Consider the following 19,341-nt stretch of genomic DNA (forward strand, 5'->3'; position numbering starts at 1 on the left):
GATAGTTTAGCTGAAATTTTACCTGTTATGTCTTCAAACTCGAGTAGTGAGTCGGATAATCTGGTCGATGTGTTGTCAGATTTTTCAATTAATTTAAGCGGTTCGTCCGAGTCTGAAGGGGAGGGTGCAGTTGTTAGGCCTAGGATTCATGAAAATCTAGGTGCACAACCCTATCAGTTCGAGCCTGAGGCGCGACCTAACCCCGAGGCGCGACCTAATCCCCCACCAGATGAAATTGTAGAGGAGCCAGAGAGAGAAGGGCATGAACGACTTAACAACAATAACTGGTAGGCATTTAAATTAATCAAGGCTACCTTATGGTTAACAAAGTTTGGTGATGAACGTTGCTTCTAAATAACCAGGTGTACTTGCGGGTTTTGTGTTCCAATGAGCTCCGTGGAAGAGAGTATTTGTTGCCAGGAGATAAGAAAAGTGTGGGACAAAATCCAAGCCCAACACACCTGCATTACTCAGCACCCAGGCACAGAATATGTTTATTTAAATATTTATAGCTTGGAGGCTGGAGTTTATGAGTACTGCGATAACAACTTCGTTATACCCAATGATGCTACAATTCACAAGTATACCAAAACTACACCAATTTATTTATATGCATATGTGTCCTAACAAACTTAGCATTTAACCACTTAAATTTTTATTTAGAACGTACCGCTACATTGCTTACCGCAAGTTCACCAGATGGATTCACAAGCGTTTGAGACGGGGCCAAAGACGCGCAATTCCTAGCTGCGTTTTGACGAAGATCAGAACTGCATTTCCATCTGAAGAATATGCTGGATTTCGTTACCCACGCATTAATGACTAAATTAAAATAATTAAGAATGGCACAAGGGCTGGGCTCATAATAGCCACATCGTACTCAAATTGATTACACTTCTTCTGGTTAAACTATAATTGTATTCCCATTTTATGGTATAAAGGTATGCCAACTTCCTATACTTATTTTAAAGAGAGAATGACATCCGCTATAACATTTCTCGTATTATAGACAATCCTTATGGCGTAAGTGTGAGAACGACAATGATGACTTAAAACTCAGATACCGTGTAACGAGGAGGCTAATTCCGTTAACACTTCTTCTGATTAAACTATAATAGTATTCCCAATTTATGGTATAAAGGTATGCCAACTTCCTATACTTATTTTAAAGAGAGAATGACATCCGCTATAACATTTCTCGTATTATAGACAATCCTTATGGCGTAAGTGTGAGAACGACAATGATGACTTAAAACTCAGATACCGTGTAAAGAGGAAGCTAATTTGACGAATGTGAAATAATTCTGACAATATTTATTTTTGTATTATTTTTTAATTAATGGATGTAATAATGTGTAGCTTATTAAAACTACCACATCGAGCGACTGGCTTTATTCGCCTTCATTTTCTTCAACTCTAAAACGTTTCTTTGCCTTGTATGATTCAATTGCTTCTGATTTTTCAGGGTGAACATATTGAGCACTTAACGGTCGTGGAATTGGTACGGACTCGACTTCTCTATCATATAAATCTTTTGCATTCTTCATGCTCAATTCCGCTCTATCCATTACAATTTTGAATAAATTCTGCACATAATCTAATTTTATCCAACAATACGAAAAAAAAAATAATTAAAACGAAGTTTACTAGTAAAAGTTTTATATTATTAAATTACCGTATGTAGATGGCTCCTTGATAGGTCTTACACTATACTCGCCTAGTTTAGCCTTAGGAAAAGAAACACTGTAACGCAAAGTGCCATCCGCTTTGCGAGCGTGAGCTTTGTTAGAGTTTTCATTGAAATGTAAGACTGACAAGAACAATCTGCAAAGTTAAATTAAATTATGTTTGTCTTATGTGGGCAAAATAAAGAAATATAATTTTACCTAGCTTCCATAATTTTGTAGGGGTAATAAACACTCTTGCTTGCAAAGTGCAACACCACAGAGTGATATGCTTCTACATTAGATGTTTGTACAGTGGGTGATAATTGGCCTATGTCATGGCTGGCGAGCTTCACAATATATGCTAGTCTATTGTATGGCTCAGATACTGCAATTATTAGTTGTTAAAATTCATTGAGAGTAGTAGACCAAAGCCATAATTTTTGTCATCTTTCTTACAATGTACGAGCCATTCTTTTGGTGTTATTTGTTCGTGAGCACACTCTGGAAACAACCCACCATGACCAGTATGCACATTTGTGACATGACGAAGAACAGAAAGCCATTTGTCTTTTGCCAACTCCGCGTTTCCGTAGCTTGAAACAGCACACCAATAAACATGGTTTACAATGCTACGCTTCCATTGCAAAAGAACTTCACAGTTTTTTTTCTTTCCTGCAGCCTCAATTTTAGTTTTAACCCCTAGATGAATATAATTTACAATTAGGCCTATATTCATTAATTTTTTTGGGGGTTTTGAGGGATTAACGAAGGCTCCCTAGATAAAATAATGGATGGTGCACACTCCTCTGGCAAGGGGGAACATAAGTTGTATAGAATAGCGTAATCTCAGAGCTAAACAGCGTTACATTTCCGTGCATTAGGCGCGAATATTTAACCCAGTAGTAGGCAAGGACTGGTTTTTCCGCGAAAATATTTCATGTAAATCAATGAGAAATTCCATTTTTGGGTTGGAAAAAAAAAATAACGTGCACCAACCGTCATTTTACCAGGGGAGCCTTGGATTTACCTTTTGCAAGATGCCAGCAATCAAAAAAATGCTTTACAGCGGGATGCTCTTCTCTCATGTGCTTCCGAATACCTTTATGTCTGTCAGTTACAATACTTCCAACTGTTATACCACTGACTTCCAAGTAACGTAAACCTCTGCGTAATCCTTCCAATTCCATTGCCTGGCTACTATTAACTTCAGTAGACTAGAAAAAGAATATTTCAAAAAGCTTGCCTCATTAATAATAATTAATTAAAGTCCATATAAAGTCGTGTTTTTGTAGATTTACCTGGACAAGTTGCAAATGTATGACTTTTTTCGTAGTGCTCTCCAAAAAACAATAACTTCCAAATAAAGCAGAATAACCTGGTGAATCACACCTACCATCTCCACCAATGTCAATGGTTTTGCCCTCAAATGATGTTAATAGCTCATCTTCTTGTCTTATCCATGCCTACCATAATGTCAGTAATTTGAAATATAAATCTTTCATGCACCAAAACCATCTTACTTCTCGAATAGCAGGAATTAGATAAGCTTCTTGTATGTTGCAATAAGCTCTTTTCTGGATCATGGCTATACCAATAGACTTAAACATTCTCAAAACTTTAGTAGGATTTAGTCCAGCGAAAAGGATAGCTGCCGCAGTCAAGAGATTCCCCAAAGGTTTTCTCATCATTTTGGGTTGACTTTCCCAAACAAAAGTGTGGTTGTTTTTGCAAACAGCTTTAACCGTGACCAGTGATCCCAAAATTGATAGAGTTTGAGTGCATGGCGCCAAACAAGAAAAACAATATTTGAACAATACTAATAACGCTGACTGAAAAACTAAGAATTTTGGCTCTGAAACTGGATTGTCAATAACATCCAAATGATCCGAAGAGCTATTAGTAATAATATAGATTTATTTTATACTTTATAAAATGTAATTCACGTATCAAAAATACATACCGAATAAAACTAGTATCTCCGAAGCCAAGACTTGAAGGAGTAAAACTAGTATCAAGTGGGTCAGACTCTATACTTTCATCATCACTCTCATGAATATCTGACATTTCTTCATCTTTTGTCATAGTTGTATTATGATTTATAAAATCAGTTTGGGTTCCAATACTGTTCACGCTGTTTAATTGGGTCGTTTGACATGCTAAGTAAAAGTTGTCTCGGATTACACATTTAAATAAAATCTAACTACGAATATTTTAATACCTTTATGCCGATTGCTGGGAAAAGCTTGAATGCCAACACTTTTGCCAAGATTATAAACTTGGATATATTTGTCTTTACCTACCGTATTTCTCTGCAATAACTTATCGCTCTGCGGTTCATCTGGGCGGCTAATTGATTCTTCACCTTTTGATTTTGAATATAATTTTTCAAGGCCGAAAGCGCGACTTCGGTGTGGCATAGGGCTTGTTGCACAGATTTTTTTTACGGGCAAAGGTCTCTGAAGTGGTTCTGCACTGCCACTGCAGCCTGCAGAAAGTTCTTTGGGTTTCTCAATGAAAGAATCGGAAGGAAAAATAGTTGGTATTGCCGACGTAATTAAACGTGACTTTTTCTTCTTTCCCAAGGTTTTTACAACGTCTGGATTATATTCAAAACATTCATTTGTAAAGTGAGCTGAACATACGAGAGATCTAGCTTTCGGTTCCCAGTTTGGTCTATCAATATTTTTTAACCATTTTTCTGCTAAAGAAGGGTCTTTAGGAAATATGTGAAACGAAATATCCTTATTTAAGTTGTTGTTTTTACAACGTGGAACTACGCAAATCGTACTCGGTTTAGACATTTTTTATATCTATTTTATATTTAGTTCAGTTACCCAGAAACCAGAAAGTACAGTAGTACACGCTACAAACAAGCAAAAGTTTAACGCGGTAAAATAAGTAGCAGACGTCACGTAACCTCAACCACGAGTCGACTCCAAAGAGTCCAAACGCTTCGCGCCTAGAGAGTCCGGACTACCGTTTTCGCATAGAGCCAAGATTAAGGCTCCATGGTTTTTCCCGCGCTTATTCAGTTGACGTCAAAAAACAAGCTGGTAAGGCAAGAGTATAGGTATGGAAAAATTCAGTTTTGACGATTTTTAAATTGATTTTAAGTATAGAATTAATTGTTAAATTATTTTAAAAAGTTGATTTTTATAAATTAGAGACTCGAAAGTGTAACTTTAGACCTTTTAAGATATAAAATAAGATATGAAATTAAAGCTGCCTATACCCTTTAAGCATAATGACTCAATTGCACGAGTTTATTGCTTTCTTGTTATTTTTGCAGCCTTGAATTATTAGTTCCATGCAGAAGCCGCCTAGTGAAACCGAAGCTTGGAAAAGGCATGGTCGTATCTGGCGCTACAATTTCTACTATTTGGAAGCAGAGGGTTTTGTACGTCCGCCCATCAAGAACTATTCTGTCTAAAAGCGACGAAGATATTGTATCTGACGAGGAATTACCAGATATTAACACATGTACTTCGTCCGAAAATAATATTGTCGCTAAATCTCACGATGAAATGGACCAAGATCTTGAAACTGAACCACATGTGCAAAGCGGAACAAATCAATCGAATACTGAACCACGCCTCGAAGTTTCTCTGTTGCCATCATGTTCCACTACTAGCCTGCCGCAAGATTTGCCATCAACTTCTTCCGGAGTTAACAATGAACAATCTTTTTACACATCAGATATGTATACTGAATTTCTTGGTTTTATAAGCGACGATTTTTACTCATCTGAAGATGCCGTTGGCCCTGAAGGAGAGGAGCTCTTAAACCCGACTTTCTCATGCGGTGGTTCAAATGTAGAGAATTCGAATGTAGAAGATGAAGTTGAAATTTCCGCTTCAGAAATTTTAAAAGATCTCGCCCAACAAATTAATTGCGAGAAAATATCTCTCTTCAACATAAATCGTAGAAGAATTTTAGATGGCGCATTAAGGGGATTTAAAAAGAAAGGGTTTAGACCAGAAAACAAAATTTCCGTGTGTTTTTCTGACGATTTGCATACCGCCGAAGGAGCAATTGACGCTGGAGGACCGAAACGGGAATTTCTGCGCCTTCTTTTAAAGGACCTTCTTTCAAGTCATATTTTCTGTGGAACTGAAAACTGCAAGTACCTCAACATGAGTCTGTCAGCTATGAAAGAGGATTTATACTTCTATGCAGGAATGGCGGTTTCGCTTTCCCTTATTCATGGAGGCCCAGGGCCATGATGTTTTTCACAAACGACATACAAGTCGTTGTTTGAAGACCCATCTAAAATCCCATTAAGCATTCAAGATGTCCAAGATTTTGATCTTGGCGATAAACTATATAGATTTCAGAATTGCCAAACCCTAGAAAGCCTGCAGAAAGCCGGGGAAGAACTGTCAGAATTAAGATATTTTTCTGGAAGCAGCAAAGCAATTCTAAGACTAGAAGATAAAGACGAAATATTAAATGACCTCTTGCGTGGGTGTGTTCTAATTAGGTGCTCTGAAGCACGTTCAAGATTCATTGTTGGACTTGAAACCTTGAATTTGTACGACATGATTAAGAGGAATCCCAAATCCTTCGAAAGTATATTTTGCTCCACTGAAGAATCGTTAACTGCCGCAACGTTTCTGAGATTGTGTGGAGTCATTAATTATTCCGAAAGAGGCAGCAATCAATTTGAAAAGGAAGTTGATACAATGACTTTCTTTCGAGAATACATCTATGACATGGAAGAAAATCCTTACGCTCTACAGCTCAAAGATGTTTTAATTTTTACCACTGGAATGGATGGCGAATCACCCTTGGGATTTGACGTTACACCATCCATAAATTTTATTCATACTGATGGTAAGTACCCAGAAGCAAGTACCTGCTCCTTGCAGTTAAGTCTCCCTACTATCCATAAATCATACGACGAATTTAAAACAAACATGGATTTCGCCTTACTGAATACCTATGGATTTGGAAAATTCTAAAAAAAAGTTGTAAAAAGTAAACAACGGAAAGATAGTTTTGGTTTTCTCACTTGTTTAGTTTTCATTTGGCCCGAGCAAGGACCCGTTTTCGTTTAAAAAATAATTTTAATCATCTTTATTCTTATTTGAAAAATTAGTATTCCCAATTAGTAAATCCCAATAAAAATGCATCCATTTAAAAATGACCAATGCCCAAAAATATTGTCAAGGTAAAAATATTATTTGTACGTCAACAAGTGTATTTGACTTTCATAAATGTAGTTATCTTTAGAATAAAAACGTCTTCATATAACAATCACATGTCTTTTTTTCCCCCTGTAACAAATTTGTTCACCCTTATCACATTAGAAGGGGTAGGTTCAGGTTTATCCGAGTAAGTCAAACTAATATAATTTTCTATAAATTAATAACCCCTTAAGACATGTGAGTATCAGTAAAAATCACCGGAAATATTTTATTGCCACATTTAAAATCGGCCACCAATGTCAACCATTTCCTACCCTTTTCTCGTTCCTTCGTGTTTGAGTACGTCCCTAATGGCCAGCGGAGCGCAGTAGCCGAACCGAAAGAAGACTCGAAAGTATTTATAGTTGGCTCTACAAGAACAACACAGAATAGTTTAAACATTTCCCCGTGATTCCATTCTTTCGCCAGGCTAACTATTACTGCCGCGAGAGGGTTTCGAATCAGAAAATCCCGATACGTTTCACTTGTCGTATGCAAGTAGTATTATACTATTTGGCCTCATTCACACCAACTGACCTTTGTCGTTGCGACCGCCGGGTCAAAAGTCGGACGGAAGTATCGTTTCCCAAAATTCAATGGAATGTTCAGACGTCTTCCGACGCGACACAGTGCGGTTACGTCTGAGCATTCCAAGGAAATTTGGGAAACGATAGGTCCGTCCGACCTTTGACCCGGCGGTCGCAACGACAAAAGTCGGTTGGTGTGAATGAGGCCTTAAAGGTATATCCACACTACAGTTGGTTTGCAAGCTTTGCTCGCGCGCTTCGCTCACACTGTTCGCTTATCTTGCACGCGTCCTATCTACACATAAGGTTTCTAGAGAGCGCAGACGCCACGCCTATACATTTTAAACCAATGAGAAGATCCTTCTATGGTGACGCGTTCAGGCAACCGGGCCTAGTACTAGCCACCAAAGAATAAATTAACGATGAACAATAAATTTCTCATATGTTCTTTTGTTTATACGGATTTTTCTATGGCTTTATAAAAGGAGCTAGAAAATCACAAAATTATTTATTTATAACTGCATTCTATGATTTCTGTACCATTTTGATCTAATATGAGTTCTACTTCTCACAAAAAATTAATGACGTAATTCAACAGCTCATCTGATTGGCTGCAGGGTCGCGAACGACGCGAAAATCTTTGGCATTTCAAAGATTTTCGCATCGCTCGGCGTAAGAAGCGAGCGAAGCGTGCGAACAAAAATACAAAATTTCTAGGTGTGGACGGGAAGCGTAATGCGCGCGCTAAGCGAGCGAACTCGCGAAGCGAAAAAAAACAGTGTGGACTTGCCTTTACGCTTTAATTACTTTTACGGAATTACGTACTGAACTTTTGTTTTACGGGACAACCAGGAGGAGATTCTGTCTGCAGACTTTAAACATGAAGTATTGAATTCCACCGAGCTAAAAAAGTTGTCAGCTATTTTTAGAATATGTAACCACATCATAGTTTCAAACCACCCGAAAATATTATGGCATAAAAATTTTAAATTCTCCTTAGGTTAATAAACTTTTCCTTTAAAATTTTAGTTAAAAATAATCCCCAAGGTCACTAGCAAAGTACATAGAAAGATCCAGAACATTTTCATATGCCCTATGTCCCCCTTTGGACTGTATAAGTTAATAAATTTGACCCTGAAAAAAGGAGCAAAACAGAAACATAAAATAACCCCTCTAGCTTGGTAAGCCTAAGAAAATCACATCCACGTGCTAAATGACATTTCCTCAGAATAATGGTGTATATAGAATAATGTAACTCAAGTTGATTTATTTGTAATTGTTGGCTTTCATATGTAACTGCTTGTATTTTAATCACAAATGTTTTCCTTGTAAAACATTTAATCACTGCCCATTAATTTAAACCTTAAAAATAGTTTAAAGGAAACGTTCCATGTTAGAATTCTTTTGACTTTATTCGAAAGAGCACATAAAATAATGAATATTACAAATTGGAACCGCGTGTCTATCTACAATATTGATGAAGATAAAAGCAATTAAGTTCTCTTAATGAACCCTACGGGTTAGTATTCCCTACGAAAAGGTTGAAATAGTTGTATTGGACTATACCACCTGACGGATTCGTCCAATTGGATTCGAGAGCCCCGTTTCGTCATCGTCATAATTAAGCCGACTTTTAGGATCCAGTCAGTAATCTTAATCGCTTATATCTTCTTTAATATTGTAGTTAGACACGTGGTTCCAATCTGTTATATTCATTATACGCTCTTTATAATCAAAGGCAGTAAAAACAGATGGCATTTATGTAACAACTGAAAATATGTTAATGATAATAAATTTTCCAATTCATAGTTTTTAATGAAGGTACCAATTATTTAATTGATTCAAGACCCGTAAATAAGTGTTGATTCCGTGGTTTCCATCTTCGGCAATAGGACTTATTAACTGTTGAAGGTGTTGAGATTGTTCCGGAGTCAAAATTATTCTACAATCCTCAACAACAACATTGTTATTGGTTTCGATAGGAGTAGTAAGAACATCTTCGGTTCCATATAATGCTGGATGAGTAGCATAATCTTCGTTTTGAACTTGATCATCGAATGAGTTCATTCTAGATATAGCCCAAAGTTGATTTGGAGAATAAGCGTTTTCCGTGCTTAAAGAATGGTGATTCCACGAATTAACAAGAGTCCTACTAGACGCTCTGATTCTTGGTAAAAATGTGTAGTGCAAACTAAATAAATGACATTCGTTGTGCGCGTCCAACATGCCATTCTCTTCCATAAACATGAAAATGCTTTTATAGTAGGCAGAAACTACTCTATTAACTTCTCCCCAAAGTCTCTCTATTCTTTGGTTATGCACAGATAATCCAGCAATGAAACTTCCTCTATTAAGGCCTCTATTTTCTATCATGTATCTTGCAACTTGTACATTTTTAGTTCCCTTATCACCTCTCACACGTAGCGGCAATCCATGTTCACGTACCCCTTCCATGAACAACTGAAGGACACTATGAGCCCTGTTATTAGTTAAACATTCTAAATATATGATCCTTCTACTGTATCCATCAATGCATCCATGAAAGACGATCCGCCATGAAATTAGTTTGTGGTTACTGTCTATGTGCCTGCAAGTATCGTTTAAAATATTTCAACAATTGTATATGTTCTGGTTATTTCTGATAAGTCCACCTTAAAATTTAAGGGAGGGTTCTTTGAGTCAAACTGAACAGCAATGGTCAAAGAATAAGGGTTGTACAAAAATTTTCTATGGAGAGATGGACCCCAAAAATAGGAAAGAACGATTTTCACTAAGCAGCATTATTCCAGCTCGTTTAATATTAATCGATAAATTAATCAAATTTCAACCAAAGAATATTATTAAACTGTTAAAGGGAGGGTAAAAATAATAAACGATTTCAATCGATTGTTCTATACTAATTATAAGACCTAAATTCATAGTGAAACAAAGAAAATACCCCTCGAACCAAAATATTGACAGTTTTGGAAAGATCCCGGTCTAATGGAATAAGGCCAGGTACTTAATGTTTCTCTATAGGTTTTAATTAGTAGAGGAATCGATAAAAATCACTTTACTTTCCTTTTCATACACTCTTCACTTGCACGTTAACATACAGGATGTTTCATAAAGGCTTTGGTTGTATCGAGAAAATGTGGTTGATTTTTATTCAAAAGCTCTATGAATATTACCACAAGGGATATGATCTCCTTTTGATATTACTAGTGTTTGTAAATTTTTCCGCAAATCAGAAAATATAAGAGCAGCAATTAAGCGAGCTTTGAGCCAATTTTCGAACTTAAAAAGATTTAATTTATAAACAAGTTTGTTTCAGACTAGTTTGTTCTCTTAATGGTTAGGTCTCTCTAACGCCTTCAACGTTCCTAAATTATAAGCTTTTGCTATAGGGAATAGGGGTCACTAGACTATTGCGTTCTAGGAGAATTTTTTCATCATTCCGAATTCACCAAAAACAAAGTGACAAAATATTGTGAAGGAATATGCAATTGAAAAAAGTATTTTTAAGGTTTAACTTAGGGCTGTGCGAATAATCGAGGACTCGAATATTATTCGCCGGTTTCGAATCGATTATTCGAATCGGCGAGTCGAATATTGGATTTTTGAAATCGCCGATTATTCGAAATTTTGAATGATAAATGGAAAGAAATATCGAATAATCGAAGTGGATTCGAATATTGATTTAAAAAAATGCGAGGAAAATTCGAGGAGATACCGTGTTCTCTATAAATATTTTATTATAGATGGAAGCTGTTGTCAGTGTTGCAGTTACTTTTCAACTTGTTAAATTGGGTTTTCTTCATTTTCCCCACGCTTCAAAGATAAGACAAACCGTGGGAAAGTTTTGGTTTTGTGTTTTTGACTTTGGATAAGTTTTAGTTTGGTTTCACTCTTAAAGATTATTCGAGTTTTGTTCGATTATTCGACTTTTTTTTCAAATATTCGACATTTTTTCGATTATTCGCCTTTTTTTCGAATATTCGAGGTATTATTCAACTATTCGTAAAATATTCGATTTTTCGATTAATCGAATCGGGTTTCGAATAGTGATTTACTATTCGAATTGTATTGGAACCGAACTCAAAATCCACTATTCGCACACCCCTAGTTTAACTTTATAATCGGGAGCTAACAGTTGGCCAAGGGGTAGAGATAGTCTGACGTCATGCAGCCCTCTGCCTGGTTGGAGTATCTGCATCCAACCGTTAAGAGGGATAGCAACACCAGTAAGAGATAGAAGGGTGTGACATTTCAAGGTCACAACTGTTAGTTCCCTATACACCTGTCCACGTAACGTAATTTTCAAACTGCCCCTAAGCGTGAAGCAATTTTTTTAGATTTTATTATAAACCACAATATTCAAATCCTATTAATTTCGCTTAATCAGCAAACTCTCACTTCTATTGGTCTCTTCCGGAAAACATTTAATATAGCTCAAAAATTTCATAGAACAAGCCTCATTCTTTTTAAGGGCCTTTTAATTTATGAGACTTATTATTAGACTTATTAGAAACATTCTCATTCTGCATAATAACAGGGACCCTTGAAATATGGTCAATATAAAATCGTAAATAAATAACAAGCTTTAAGCTTTTTCCTTTCTAAAGCTTTTTATAGAAATGCCGATACAGCTGCTTACCACAATGCATTAGCTCCTTGAACACTATATCGCCGCCTCCTTATGGAGTTTCTGCGCCTCATAGCACGTCCAACAGGATCTAATTCATTTAGTCTTTCTCGGATGCGCCATCTTGGTACACGAATACCTTGTGATCGGAGGCCCCCGATCACATATGTTTCTCCAATATTTGGGTTTGTCGTTAATATGGTTGAAATGTGCTGATCCAGTTGTTCATTTGATATCTCAACATTTTCGTTGTTAATTGACAACAGTTCTCGGTGGCGAAATAAAGTTCTTACGTTTAACCCCAGAAATGATGCAGTTCTTCCCCAGTTGAACCCAAGGTCGTTCCTACAATACAATATTTCTTCCCTAGTCACTTGATAAAGTGGCCTTCCAACACTTCCATCGTGTATAACGGGGCACACATATGGATCGTCTTCCGCGGCTTCCACAGACAACACTTCCTCTAGTTGATTAACAAGAACAGCCAAAGTCTCGTAAATGTTATTAATATGAGCAGCTAGTGATTCAAATTCATTTGTCACACGATCTGGGTCTGCAAGAGCGTTATTTTCCAGAACGGTTATAATCGCTGATAATATGCCGCAATGACCCTGCAACCTCCTGTGATAGATTTCCAATAGATTTAAATCGGAACTATAACGATTTCTTGCAGCCTCTTCAAAACAGTGACGTAGCTCATTGAGATATTCTTGAACTTCATTCGCATAAATATTGTGCAATAGAGTTACGAAAGTTAAAATATAAATGAAAGGTTTCATTTTAATAGATGAAGTCAACGGAGTTCTTAAATCTTCAACCGAATGTCATTTAGCGATCTTCTATTTCGAGCAATGTTCGTTTTAAGGTTGAACTAAAACTATGCATTTCAACAGGGGTGAAGGATTAGGGGAACTCTATTGTGGGGACATTTGACTTACGAGAGAGAGCGAGCAAAGACTGGAGGGCCGACATTTCCCTACCCCCTATCAACTGGGCAAAATAAAGGGCTCTACCTGGTGGTAGACAAGCGAACTACTCCATTCTTAAATTATTGATGTCCATTCCTAAATTATTGATGTCCTTTCTTAAATTATTGATATCCGTTCCTAAATTATTGATATCCGTTCCTAAATTATTGATGTCCATTCTTAAATTATTGATGTCCATTCTTAAATTATTGATGTCCGTTCCTAAATTATTGATGTACGTTCCTAAATTATTGATGTCCGTTCCTAAATTATTGATAGTACAGGAAAAATAGGTTTTAACCCGCAACAAATTGAAACAAAGCTGAAAATTTCAGATCTTATAGATTTTTGGGCGCTCTTTAACGTGGTGTGGTCTCCCACACTCTCCCATTGGAGGAATTTCCGCCATATTGGAAAATGGCGGACAAAATCGAGAAAACGTTTAATAACTCCGGTTCTACTTAACCGATTAACTCTTAATTAGGCTTCAATTGTAGATCACCTTCATACACATAATTCACCTCTTAAGTTAGTTTGTCCTACAACTAACCGGAAGTTCACAATCTGACCCTGAAGATTAGCCTCATATAAAAAATGGGGATTTAAAGCATTTATGGTTTCTATTTTCAGAATACGTTTCCAAAATTAAACATATAGTTCCTATTACTGACAAATTTTGTTTCTTTTCTGACAAGAGCTATAATGTATAGTACGGGAAAGGGTAAAACAGCCTTTGTACCATCATAAAACTTAATGTTTTAATATATACCATTGTTCGCCCAAACTTGTCAATACGGCTAAAGTTGAGTTAAAGCGTGTGAAACAAAGTTGACATAACCAAGTGTATACTTTAAATGAAGATTATGGAATTGAGCTTTTGAATTAGCTTCTCTTCCACCAACAAGTGCGGCAGCAAAGCAGCATTCAAGTAGTTTATCCCAAAGTTCAAACGTGGCTTGGAAGCAGCCTAAATGCTAGAGAATGGGGTTGGAGACAAGTAGGATCTGAACTGAAACCAATCGTTACTACTGCACAACCTGCTCCAGCTGAGCTTCTGCAGATGATCCCTCGTAAATGCAAGGAAGTCTGTGACTTAAAATGTGAAAACTGGTCCAGTCTGTTCTTCAATTTGTAGACAATGCTAGGGAGTATCTTGTTCAAATGAACATAGAGATTTTGTGGCTCAACCTCAAGTAGAGGACTATGATTAATCTTAAGCTTAACCAATATTGATAAATATACTAATATACAATTGGTAAACCAAAATAAACCTCTCCGATACGAGACGCAATTAAGATGTTATTCTTAAAGAATTAAGAAAATGTAACTGATATTAATTATTTTAGACGTTAGTAGTTTAACGTAATTCTACTGAAGTCGTTTTAAGAAACTTAATTCCTGATATAATTTTAAACATATAGCTATTGTTGACGTTTGAATTCTAGCGTATGCCTCTTTAACAATTTTTCGAAATTTAGGGTATATAAAGCGATTGATTCACAATAAATGATAAGAAATCCGCAATTGCATGAACCTTTGGTTGAAGCCCTACAATTGGGAGGCTAGACGTTTCTCGTAACCCTAGCCGATCGCCACGCACTTCTTGATCCTAACGTTGGGAGTAGAAGCCAAAAATTACTGCGAACACGTTTGCTCCGATTTGCCAACTGCGGACGCGGTGACCGACACACAGACAGACAGACACCCCCCCCGCACACAAGTCCAGTATAATACCTCTCCGTGACGTCATCGTCACTTAAAGAGGTAAAAATATAATGGGAATAATATATTTTAGGTTTAAAACACTCTTTGCATTTATTTTGCTATTAACCGTTTCGAAATACTCAAAAATTAGATTTGCCTTACCTTCCGGGCTGGATTGTGAACTTCCGGTTAGTTGTAAACCAACATATCTTTAGGATGAATTATGTGTTGGAAAGTAATCTACAATTGAAGCCTAATAACTTGTTAATCGGGTTAGTAGAACCAGAGTTATTAAACTTTTTCTCGATTTTGGAAATGTATTCTGAACATGGAAACCATAAAATGCTTTAAATTCCCATTTTTATATGAGGCTAATATTCAGAGTCAGATTGTGAACTTCCGGTTAGTTGTAGGACAAAATATCTTAAGAAGTGAACTATGTGTTTTAAGATGATCTACAATTAAAGCCTAATTACGTGTTAATCGGTTAAGTAGAACCGGAGTTATTAAACGTTTTCTGGATTTTGTCCGCCATTTTCCAATATGGCGGAAATTCCTCCAATGGGAGAGTGTGGGAGACCACACCATGTTAAAGAGCGCCCAAAAATCTATAAGATCTGAAATTTTCAGCTTTGTTTCAATTTGTTGCGGGTTCCCTCTATTTTTGGGCTAAAATGACTGTACTATGATGTCCGTTCCTAAATTATTGATGTCCTTTCTTAAATTATTGATGTCCGTTCTTAAATTATTGATATCCGATCTTAAATTATTGATATCCGTTCTTAAATTATTGATATCCGTTCCTAAATTATTGATGTCCTTTCTTAAATTATTGATATCCGTTCTTAAATTATTGATATCTGTTCTTAAATTATTGATATCCGTTCTTAAATTATTGATATCCGTTCTTAAATTATTGATATCTGTTCTTAAATTATTGATATCCGTTCTTAAATTATTGATATCCGTTCTTAAATTATTGATATCCGTTCTTAAATTATTGATATCCGTTCTTAAATTATTGATATCCGTTCTTAAATTATTGATATCCGTTCTTAAATTATTGATATCCGTTCTTAAATTATTGATATCCGTTCTTAAATTATTGATATCTGTTCTTAAATTATTGATATCCGTTCTTAAATTATTGATATCCGTTCTTAAATTATTGATATCCGTTTTAAATTATTGATATCCGTTCTAAATTATTGATATCCGTTCTTAAATTATTGATATCCGTTCTTAAATTATTGATATCCGTTCTTAAATTATTGATATCCGTTCTTAAATTATTGATATCCGTTCTCAAATTATTGATATCCGTTTTAAATTATTGATATCCGTTCTAAATTATTGAAATCCGTTCTAAATTATTGATATCCGTTTTAAATTATTGATATCCGTTTTAAATTATTGATATCCGTTCTTAAATTATTGATATCCAGTTTATTTGAATTTTGTCCGAAACGGCGCCCCATAAGATTCTAAAATTATTGGAGATATCAATCAAAACGTAAGTCAATTTAAACAAAAATTGTTTAAAGTTGGCATTCTTGGGTTGTCTCTGTGCTTTTTCCTCTCCGAGTTACGATGACGTCACGGAGAGGTATTACACTGGACGTGTGGGTGTGTCTGTCTGTCACACCATACGTGACCGCGTTCGCAGTTTGCGTATCGGAGCAAACGTGTTCCCAATTTCCGGACTGCATTTACAGTCCACGGAAATTTGGAAAATTGTGTTTGTCTCCGCTGGCTATTCTACTTGAGTTCCCACACCACCAGTTTTGGTTTTCGTCCACTCCACATGGACACTAGTTTGTGTATACCTCATACACACTAATCTATCCTCATTGGCGTCTAACAACCACCATCTTCGTCTATACCACATAGACACCAATCTGCAACATTGGCTTCTAACACTAACATCTACTGGTCTTTCGTCTATACCACATAGACACCAATCTGCAACATTGGCTTCTAACACCACCATCTACTGGTCTTTCGTCTATACCACATAGACACCAATCTGTAACTGTTGTGTACATAAAAAAGTAGTCTAAATAGTTTTTTATGTAACAACGTGAGATAAAGAATAGGCCAAAATTTGTATATATATATATAAGAGAAGCTTGAAATGCAGGGTCTTCAATTCGTAGTGAAGAGTAAATCCATGCTCGACCGCAAATGGTGGGTCTGTTGTCACTGGCAATTAATAGTGATAGCATCGCTGATCGTCCGGAAAAGTTTACATGGACTGTGGTTTGTCCAAGGATGGTTACAGGGTCCCCGTTGTAGGCGAAAAGCGTTCTTTCCGTGAAAGGTTCTATGTCTTCCGTTGTAGATATGGTTTTGAATTTGTCCATGGGCATAATGGAATATGCGGATCCGGTATCGTATTCCATATGCGTGGTTTGGCCATTGATTTCGCATGCGATGATCCTTGGTTTCGGAGGTTTTTCATGTTTCGAGCTGGCTCCATTGGGTCTCAGGTGAAAGACTTCGTATCCATGGTGTTCCTGATGGTTTTTGCCGGTGTCTGTCGATAATTGCGTTGGTTTTTCCGAGGTGATCAAATTCGTGTTGTGACGTTTATGTCTAGAAAACGTTCTTTCGGCGAGGCATGCTCTGGCGATGTGGCCTTTTTGTTACACTTTAAACACGTAGCGTTAAGGTATGGACAACTTGACGGTATGTGGTTGTTGTCCTTGCAACGAATACAGCTACGTTGATGTGTATGATCCGGTTTCCTCGCTGGTGGATTGAACGTGGGATTTTGAGACTTCGCTTGTGACGATTTAGCGTGAGATCTGCGTCTACGGTTGTGTATTGCGTTGACTACTGTTGGGCTGGCGTTAGGGCCTTGCTTCAATTCTCTGGAGTTTCGGGCAGCGGTTTCCATGGAGATTGCCGTGGTCGTTGCTATTTCCAGTGTTATGTCCTTTATAGTAATCAGTCGCTCGTAGATTTGTTGGTTGTTGATTCCAAATATCAAACGATCAAGTATCATTGTTTCCAGGTCTTTAAATTTACAAAACTCACTCATCTTTCGTAGCTCTGTGAGGGACGTGGCAATGGTTTCTCCGGGATGATCTGCTGTAGAATTTTTCCCTCTCTGCAATTTCAGTCGGAATGGGGTTGTAGAACTTTTTCAATGTGTCCAAAACTGTCGCATAAGTACAAGCGGCATCCTGTGGTGTGACTGGATTCAAGATTCTTCGAAGAGTCGTGTATACTGTAGAGCCAACGCAAGTAAGTAAGTGTGTTTTCTTCTTATCTTGGTCCGTGATGCCCAGAGTTTGGAAAAAGAATTCCAGCCGTTCGGCGTAATTAGTCCAAGTATCCAGATTTTCATAGAAAGGGTCAGAAAGTCGACCAGAAGCCATGTCGTTTGTGTGCGAACTGCTCCCGATGTAACCGAAAAGATGAGTCTAACGTCAACGTCCGCGTGTTTTTTAAAAGTTCGTAGTGTCCGTCGCCAATTTTTGTGTTTGTGTGTGGGGTTAACTTAAGTATGAGCCGACATTGACAAACATAATAGTTGTAGTTTAAAATCAATTTATTAATGATCACATTAAACTTTAAACATTATACATTCTAAATGAACTAATCACAGTCACGGCGCGCGTAGGAATGCTGTCTGTTCAAGCTTCTCTTATCTATATATTTACAAATTTTGGCCTATTCTTTATCTCACGTTGTAACATAAAAAAAAACTATTTAGACTACTTTTTTTGTACACAACAGTAACATTGACTTCTAACACCACCATCCACTGGTCTTTTGTCTATACCACATAGACACCAATCTGTAACATTGGCTTCTATTCCATCGTCGTCGTTAGGCTTAAGGGCTTCAACCAAAGGTTCACGCAATTGCGTATTTTCTTATCCCTTAGTGTGAATCAATCTCCTTATATACCCAAAATTTACAGAAGTTCTAATAAAGGTGTTCCCTAGAAGTATAACGTTAAAGATAGCTATGTATAAATTATTTTAGGAATTAAGTTTCTTAAACCGACTTAACTATAATTAACGTAAAATACTGACGATAAAAATGATTAATATCAGTTATATTCATTTAATTATTTAAGATAATCTTCTTTCTTTGGAATGTACAAGTGAGAGTTTATATAGAACGAGTGATTGTATCTGAATCGAAACACTACACGCATCTCAAAGTTAATATAAAGCGAGTAGGATGAAAAGATCTCTTACAAAACTATAACATTTTCTTTTTGCAGAATATTAGAAGGAAATATTTTAAATATTTCTCGGCATTACGATTCTTTTAGTAGTTGTGTAGCTATAAAGCTCTGTTTCATCCCAATATTCCCAGAACATATTTTGATATTAACATTTCAAATTTGGTGTTTACTTTTTAATTCAGCTTTACATCATTTATATATAGTGTAAACGTAACTTTCATCTTCATTAGACAATATGGATTTCAATGCTTCATAATTCCATAAGTGTTGAAACTACTGGGTCTATGAAATAAGATACCCTAGATTTAAACCAGAATTGACCTTGTTTCGTGTCCTCTTTTAGGAGGTCTTAACGGTTCAGAGTGAGCCGAAAGTTAAACACACTTTAAGTGACAGATATTAGGTTCTCATTAGAATTAATGAGGATAGACAGGGAATTATTAAACGCTTTAACCTTTACA

The 19,341-nt window shown here is 36.5% G+C and overlaps 3 protein-coding genes across 3 annotated transcripts in view; 2 read left to right on the plus strand and 1 right to left on the minus strand.

The window, feature by feature from the left end:
- LOC149682639 (uncharacterized) overlaps nt 1-5,898 on the plus strand; it is a 32,170-nt gene extending 26,272 nt beyond the window's left edge. The window contains exon 4 of the mRNA XM_089834297.1: nt 4,957-5,898. Coding sequence (XP_089690423.1) covers nt 4,957-5,890 — 934 coding nt within the window. The 3' untranslated portion in view covers nt 5,891-5,898. The remainder of the gene's footprint in view (nt 1-4,956) is intronic.
- Nucleotides 28-1,388, plus strand: LOC149682643 (P2X purinoceptor 7-like). The gene is made up of 5 exons (XM_089834296.1): nt 28-287; nt 363-581; nt 664-941; nt 1,010-1,141; nt 1,210-1,388. The coding sequence occupies exons 1-3, from the start codon at nt 28-30 to the stop codon at nt 824-826; spliced, it is 642 nt and encodes a 213-aa protein (XP_089690422.1). The 3' UTR covers nt 827-941; nt 1,010-1,141; nt 1,210-1,388.
- Nucleotides 1,314-4,892, minus strand: LOC149682644 (uncharacterized). The gene is made up of 9 exons (XM_089834294.1): nt 3,886-4,892; nt 3,628-3,823; nt 3,188-3,560; nt 2,966-3,130; nt 2,695-2,881; nt 2,124-2,366; nt 1,887-2,052; nt 1,676-1,824; nt 1,314-1,597 (listed from the first exon to the last, which is right to left on the minus strand). The coding sequence occupies exons 1-9, from the start codon at nt 4,466-4,468 to the stop codon at nt 1,392-1,394; spliced, it is 2,268 nt and encodes a 755-aa protein (XP_089690420.1). The 5' UTR covers nt 4,469-4,892; the 3' UTR covers nt 1,314-1,391.
- Nucleotides 5,899-19,341: the final 13,443 nt, after the last annotated feature.

This window comes from Phalangium opilio, unplaced genomic scaffold, assembly GCF_054372755.1.
Source record: "Phalangium opilio isolate 3A_F unplaced genomic scaffold, DU_Popi_V2 ptg000038l_1, whole genome shotgun sequence".
NCBI classification, from domain to species: Eukaryota; Metazoa; Arthropoda; class Arachnida; order Opiliones; family Phalangiidae; genus Phalangium; species Phalangium opilio.

Coding starts and splice junctions, on each gene's coding strand:
- LOC149682643 (XM_089834296.1), top strand. CDS start 28: ATGTCTTCAAACTCGAGTAGTGAGTCGGATAATCTGGTCGATGTGTTG. Junction 288..362: donor CGACTTAACAACAATAACTG/GTAGGCATTTAA, acceptor CTAAATAACCAG/GTGTACTTGCGGGTTTTGTG. Junction 582..663: donor AATGATGCTACAATTCACAA/GTATACCAAAAC, acceptor ATTTTTATTTAG/AACGTACCGCTACATTGCTT.
- LOC149682644 (XM_089834294.1), bottom strand. CDS start 4,468: ATGTCTAAACCGAGTACGATTTGCGTAGTTCCACGTTGTAAAAACAAC. Junction 3,131..3,187: donor TAATTCCTGCTATTCGAGAA/GTAAGATGGTTT, acceptor ACATTATGGTAG/GCATGGATAAGACAAGAAGA. Junction 2,367..2,694: donor TTGCTGGCATCTTGCAAAAG/GTAAATCCAAGG, acceptor ATATTCATCTAG/GGGTTAAAACTAAAATTGAG.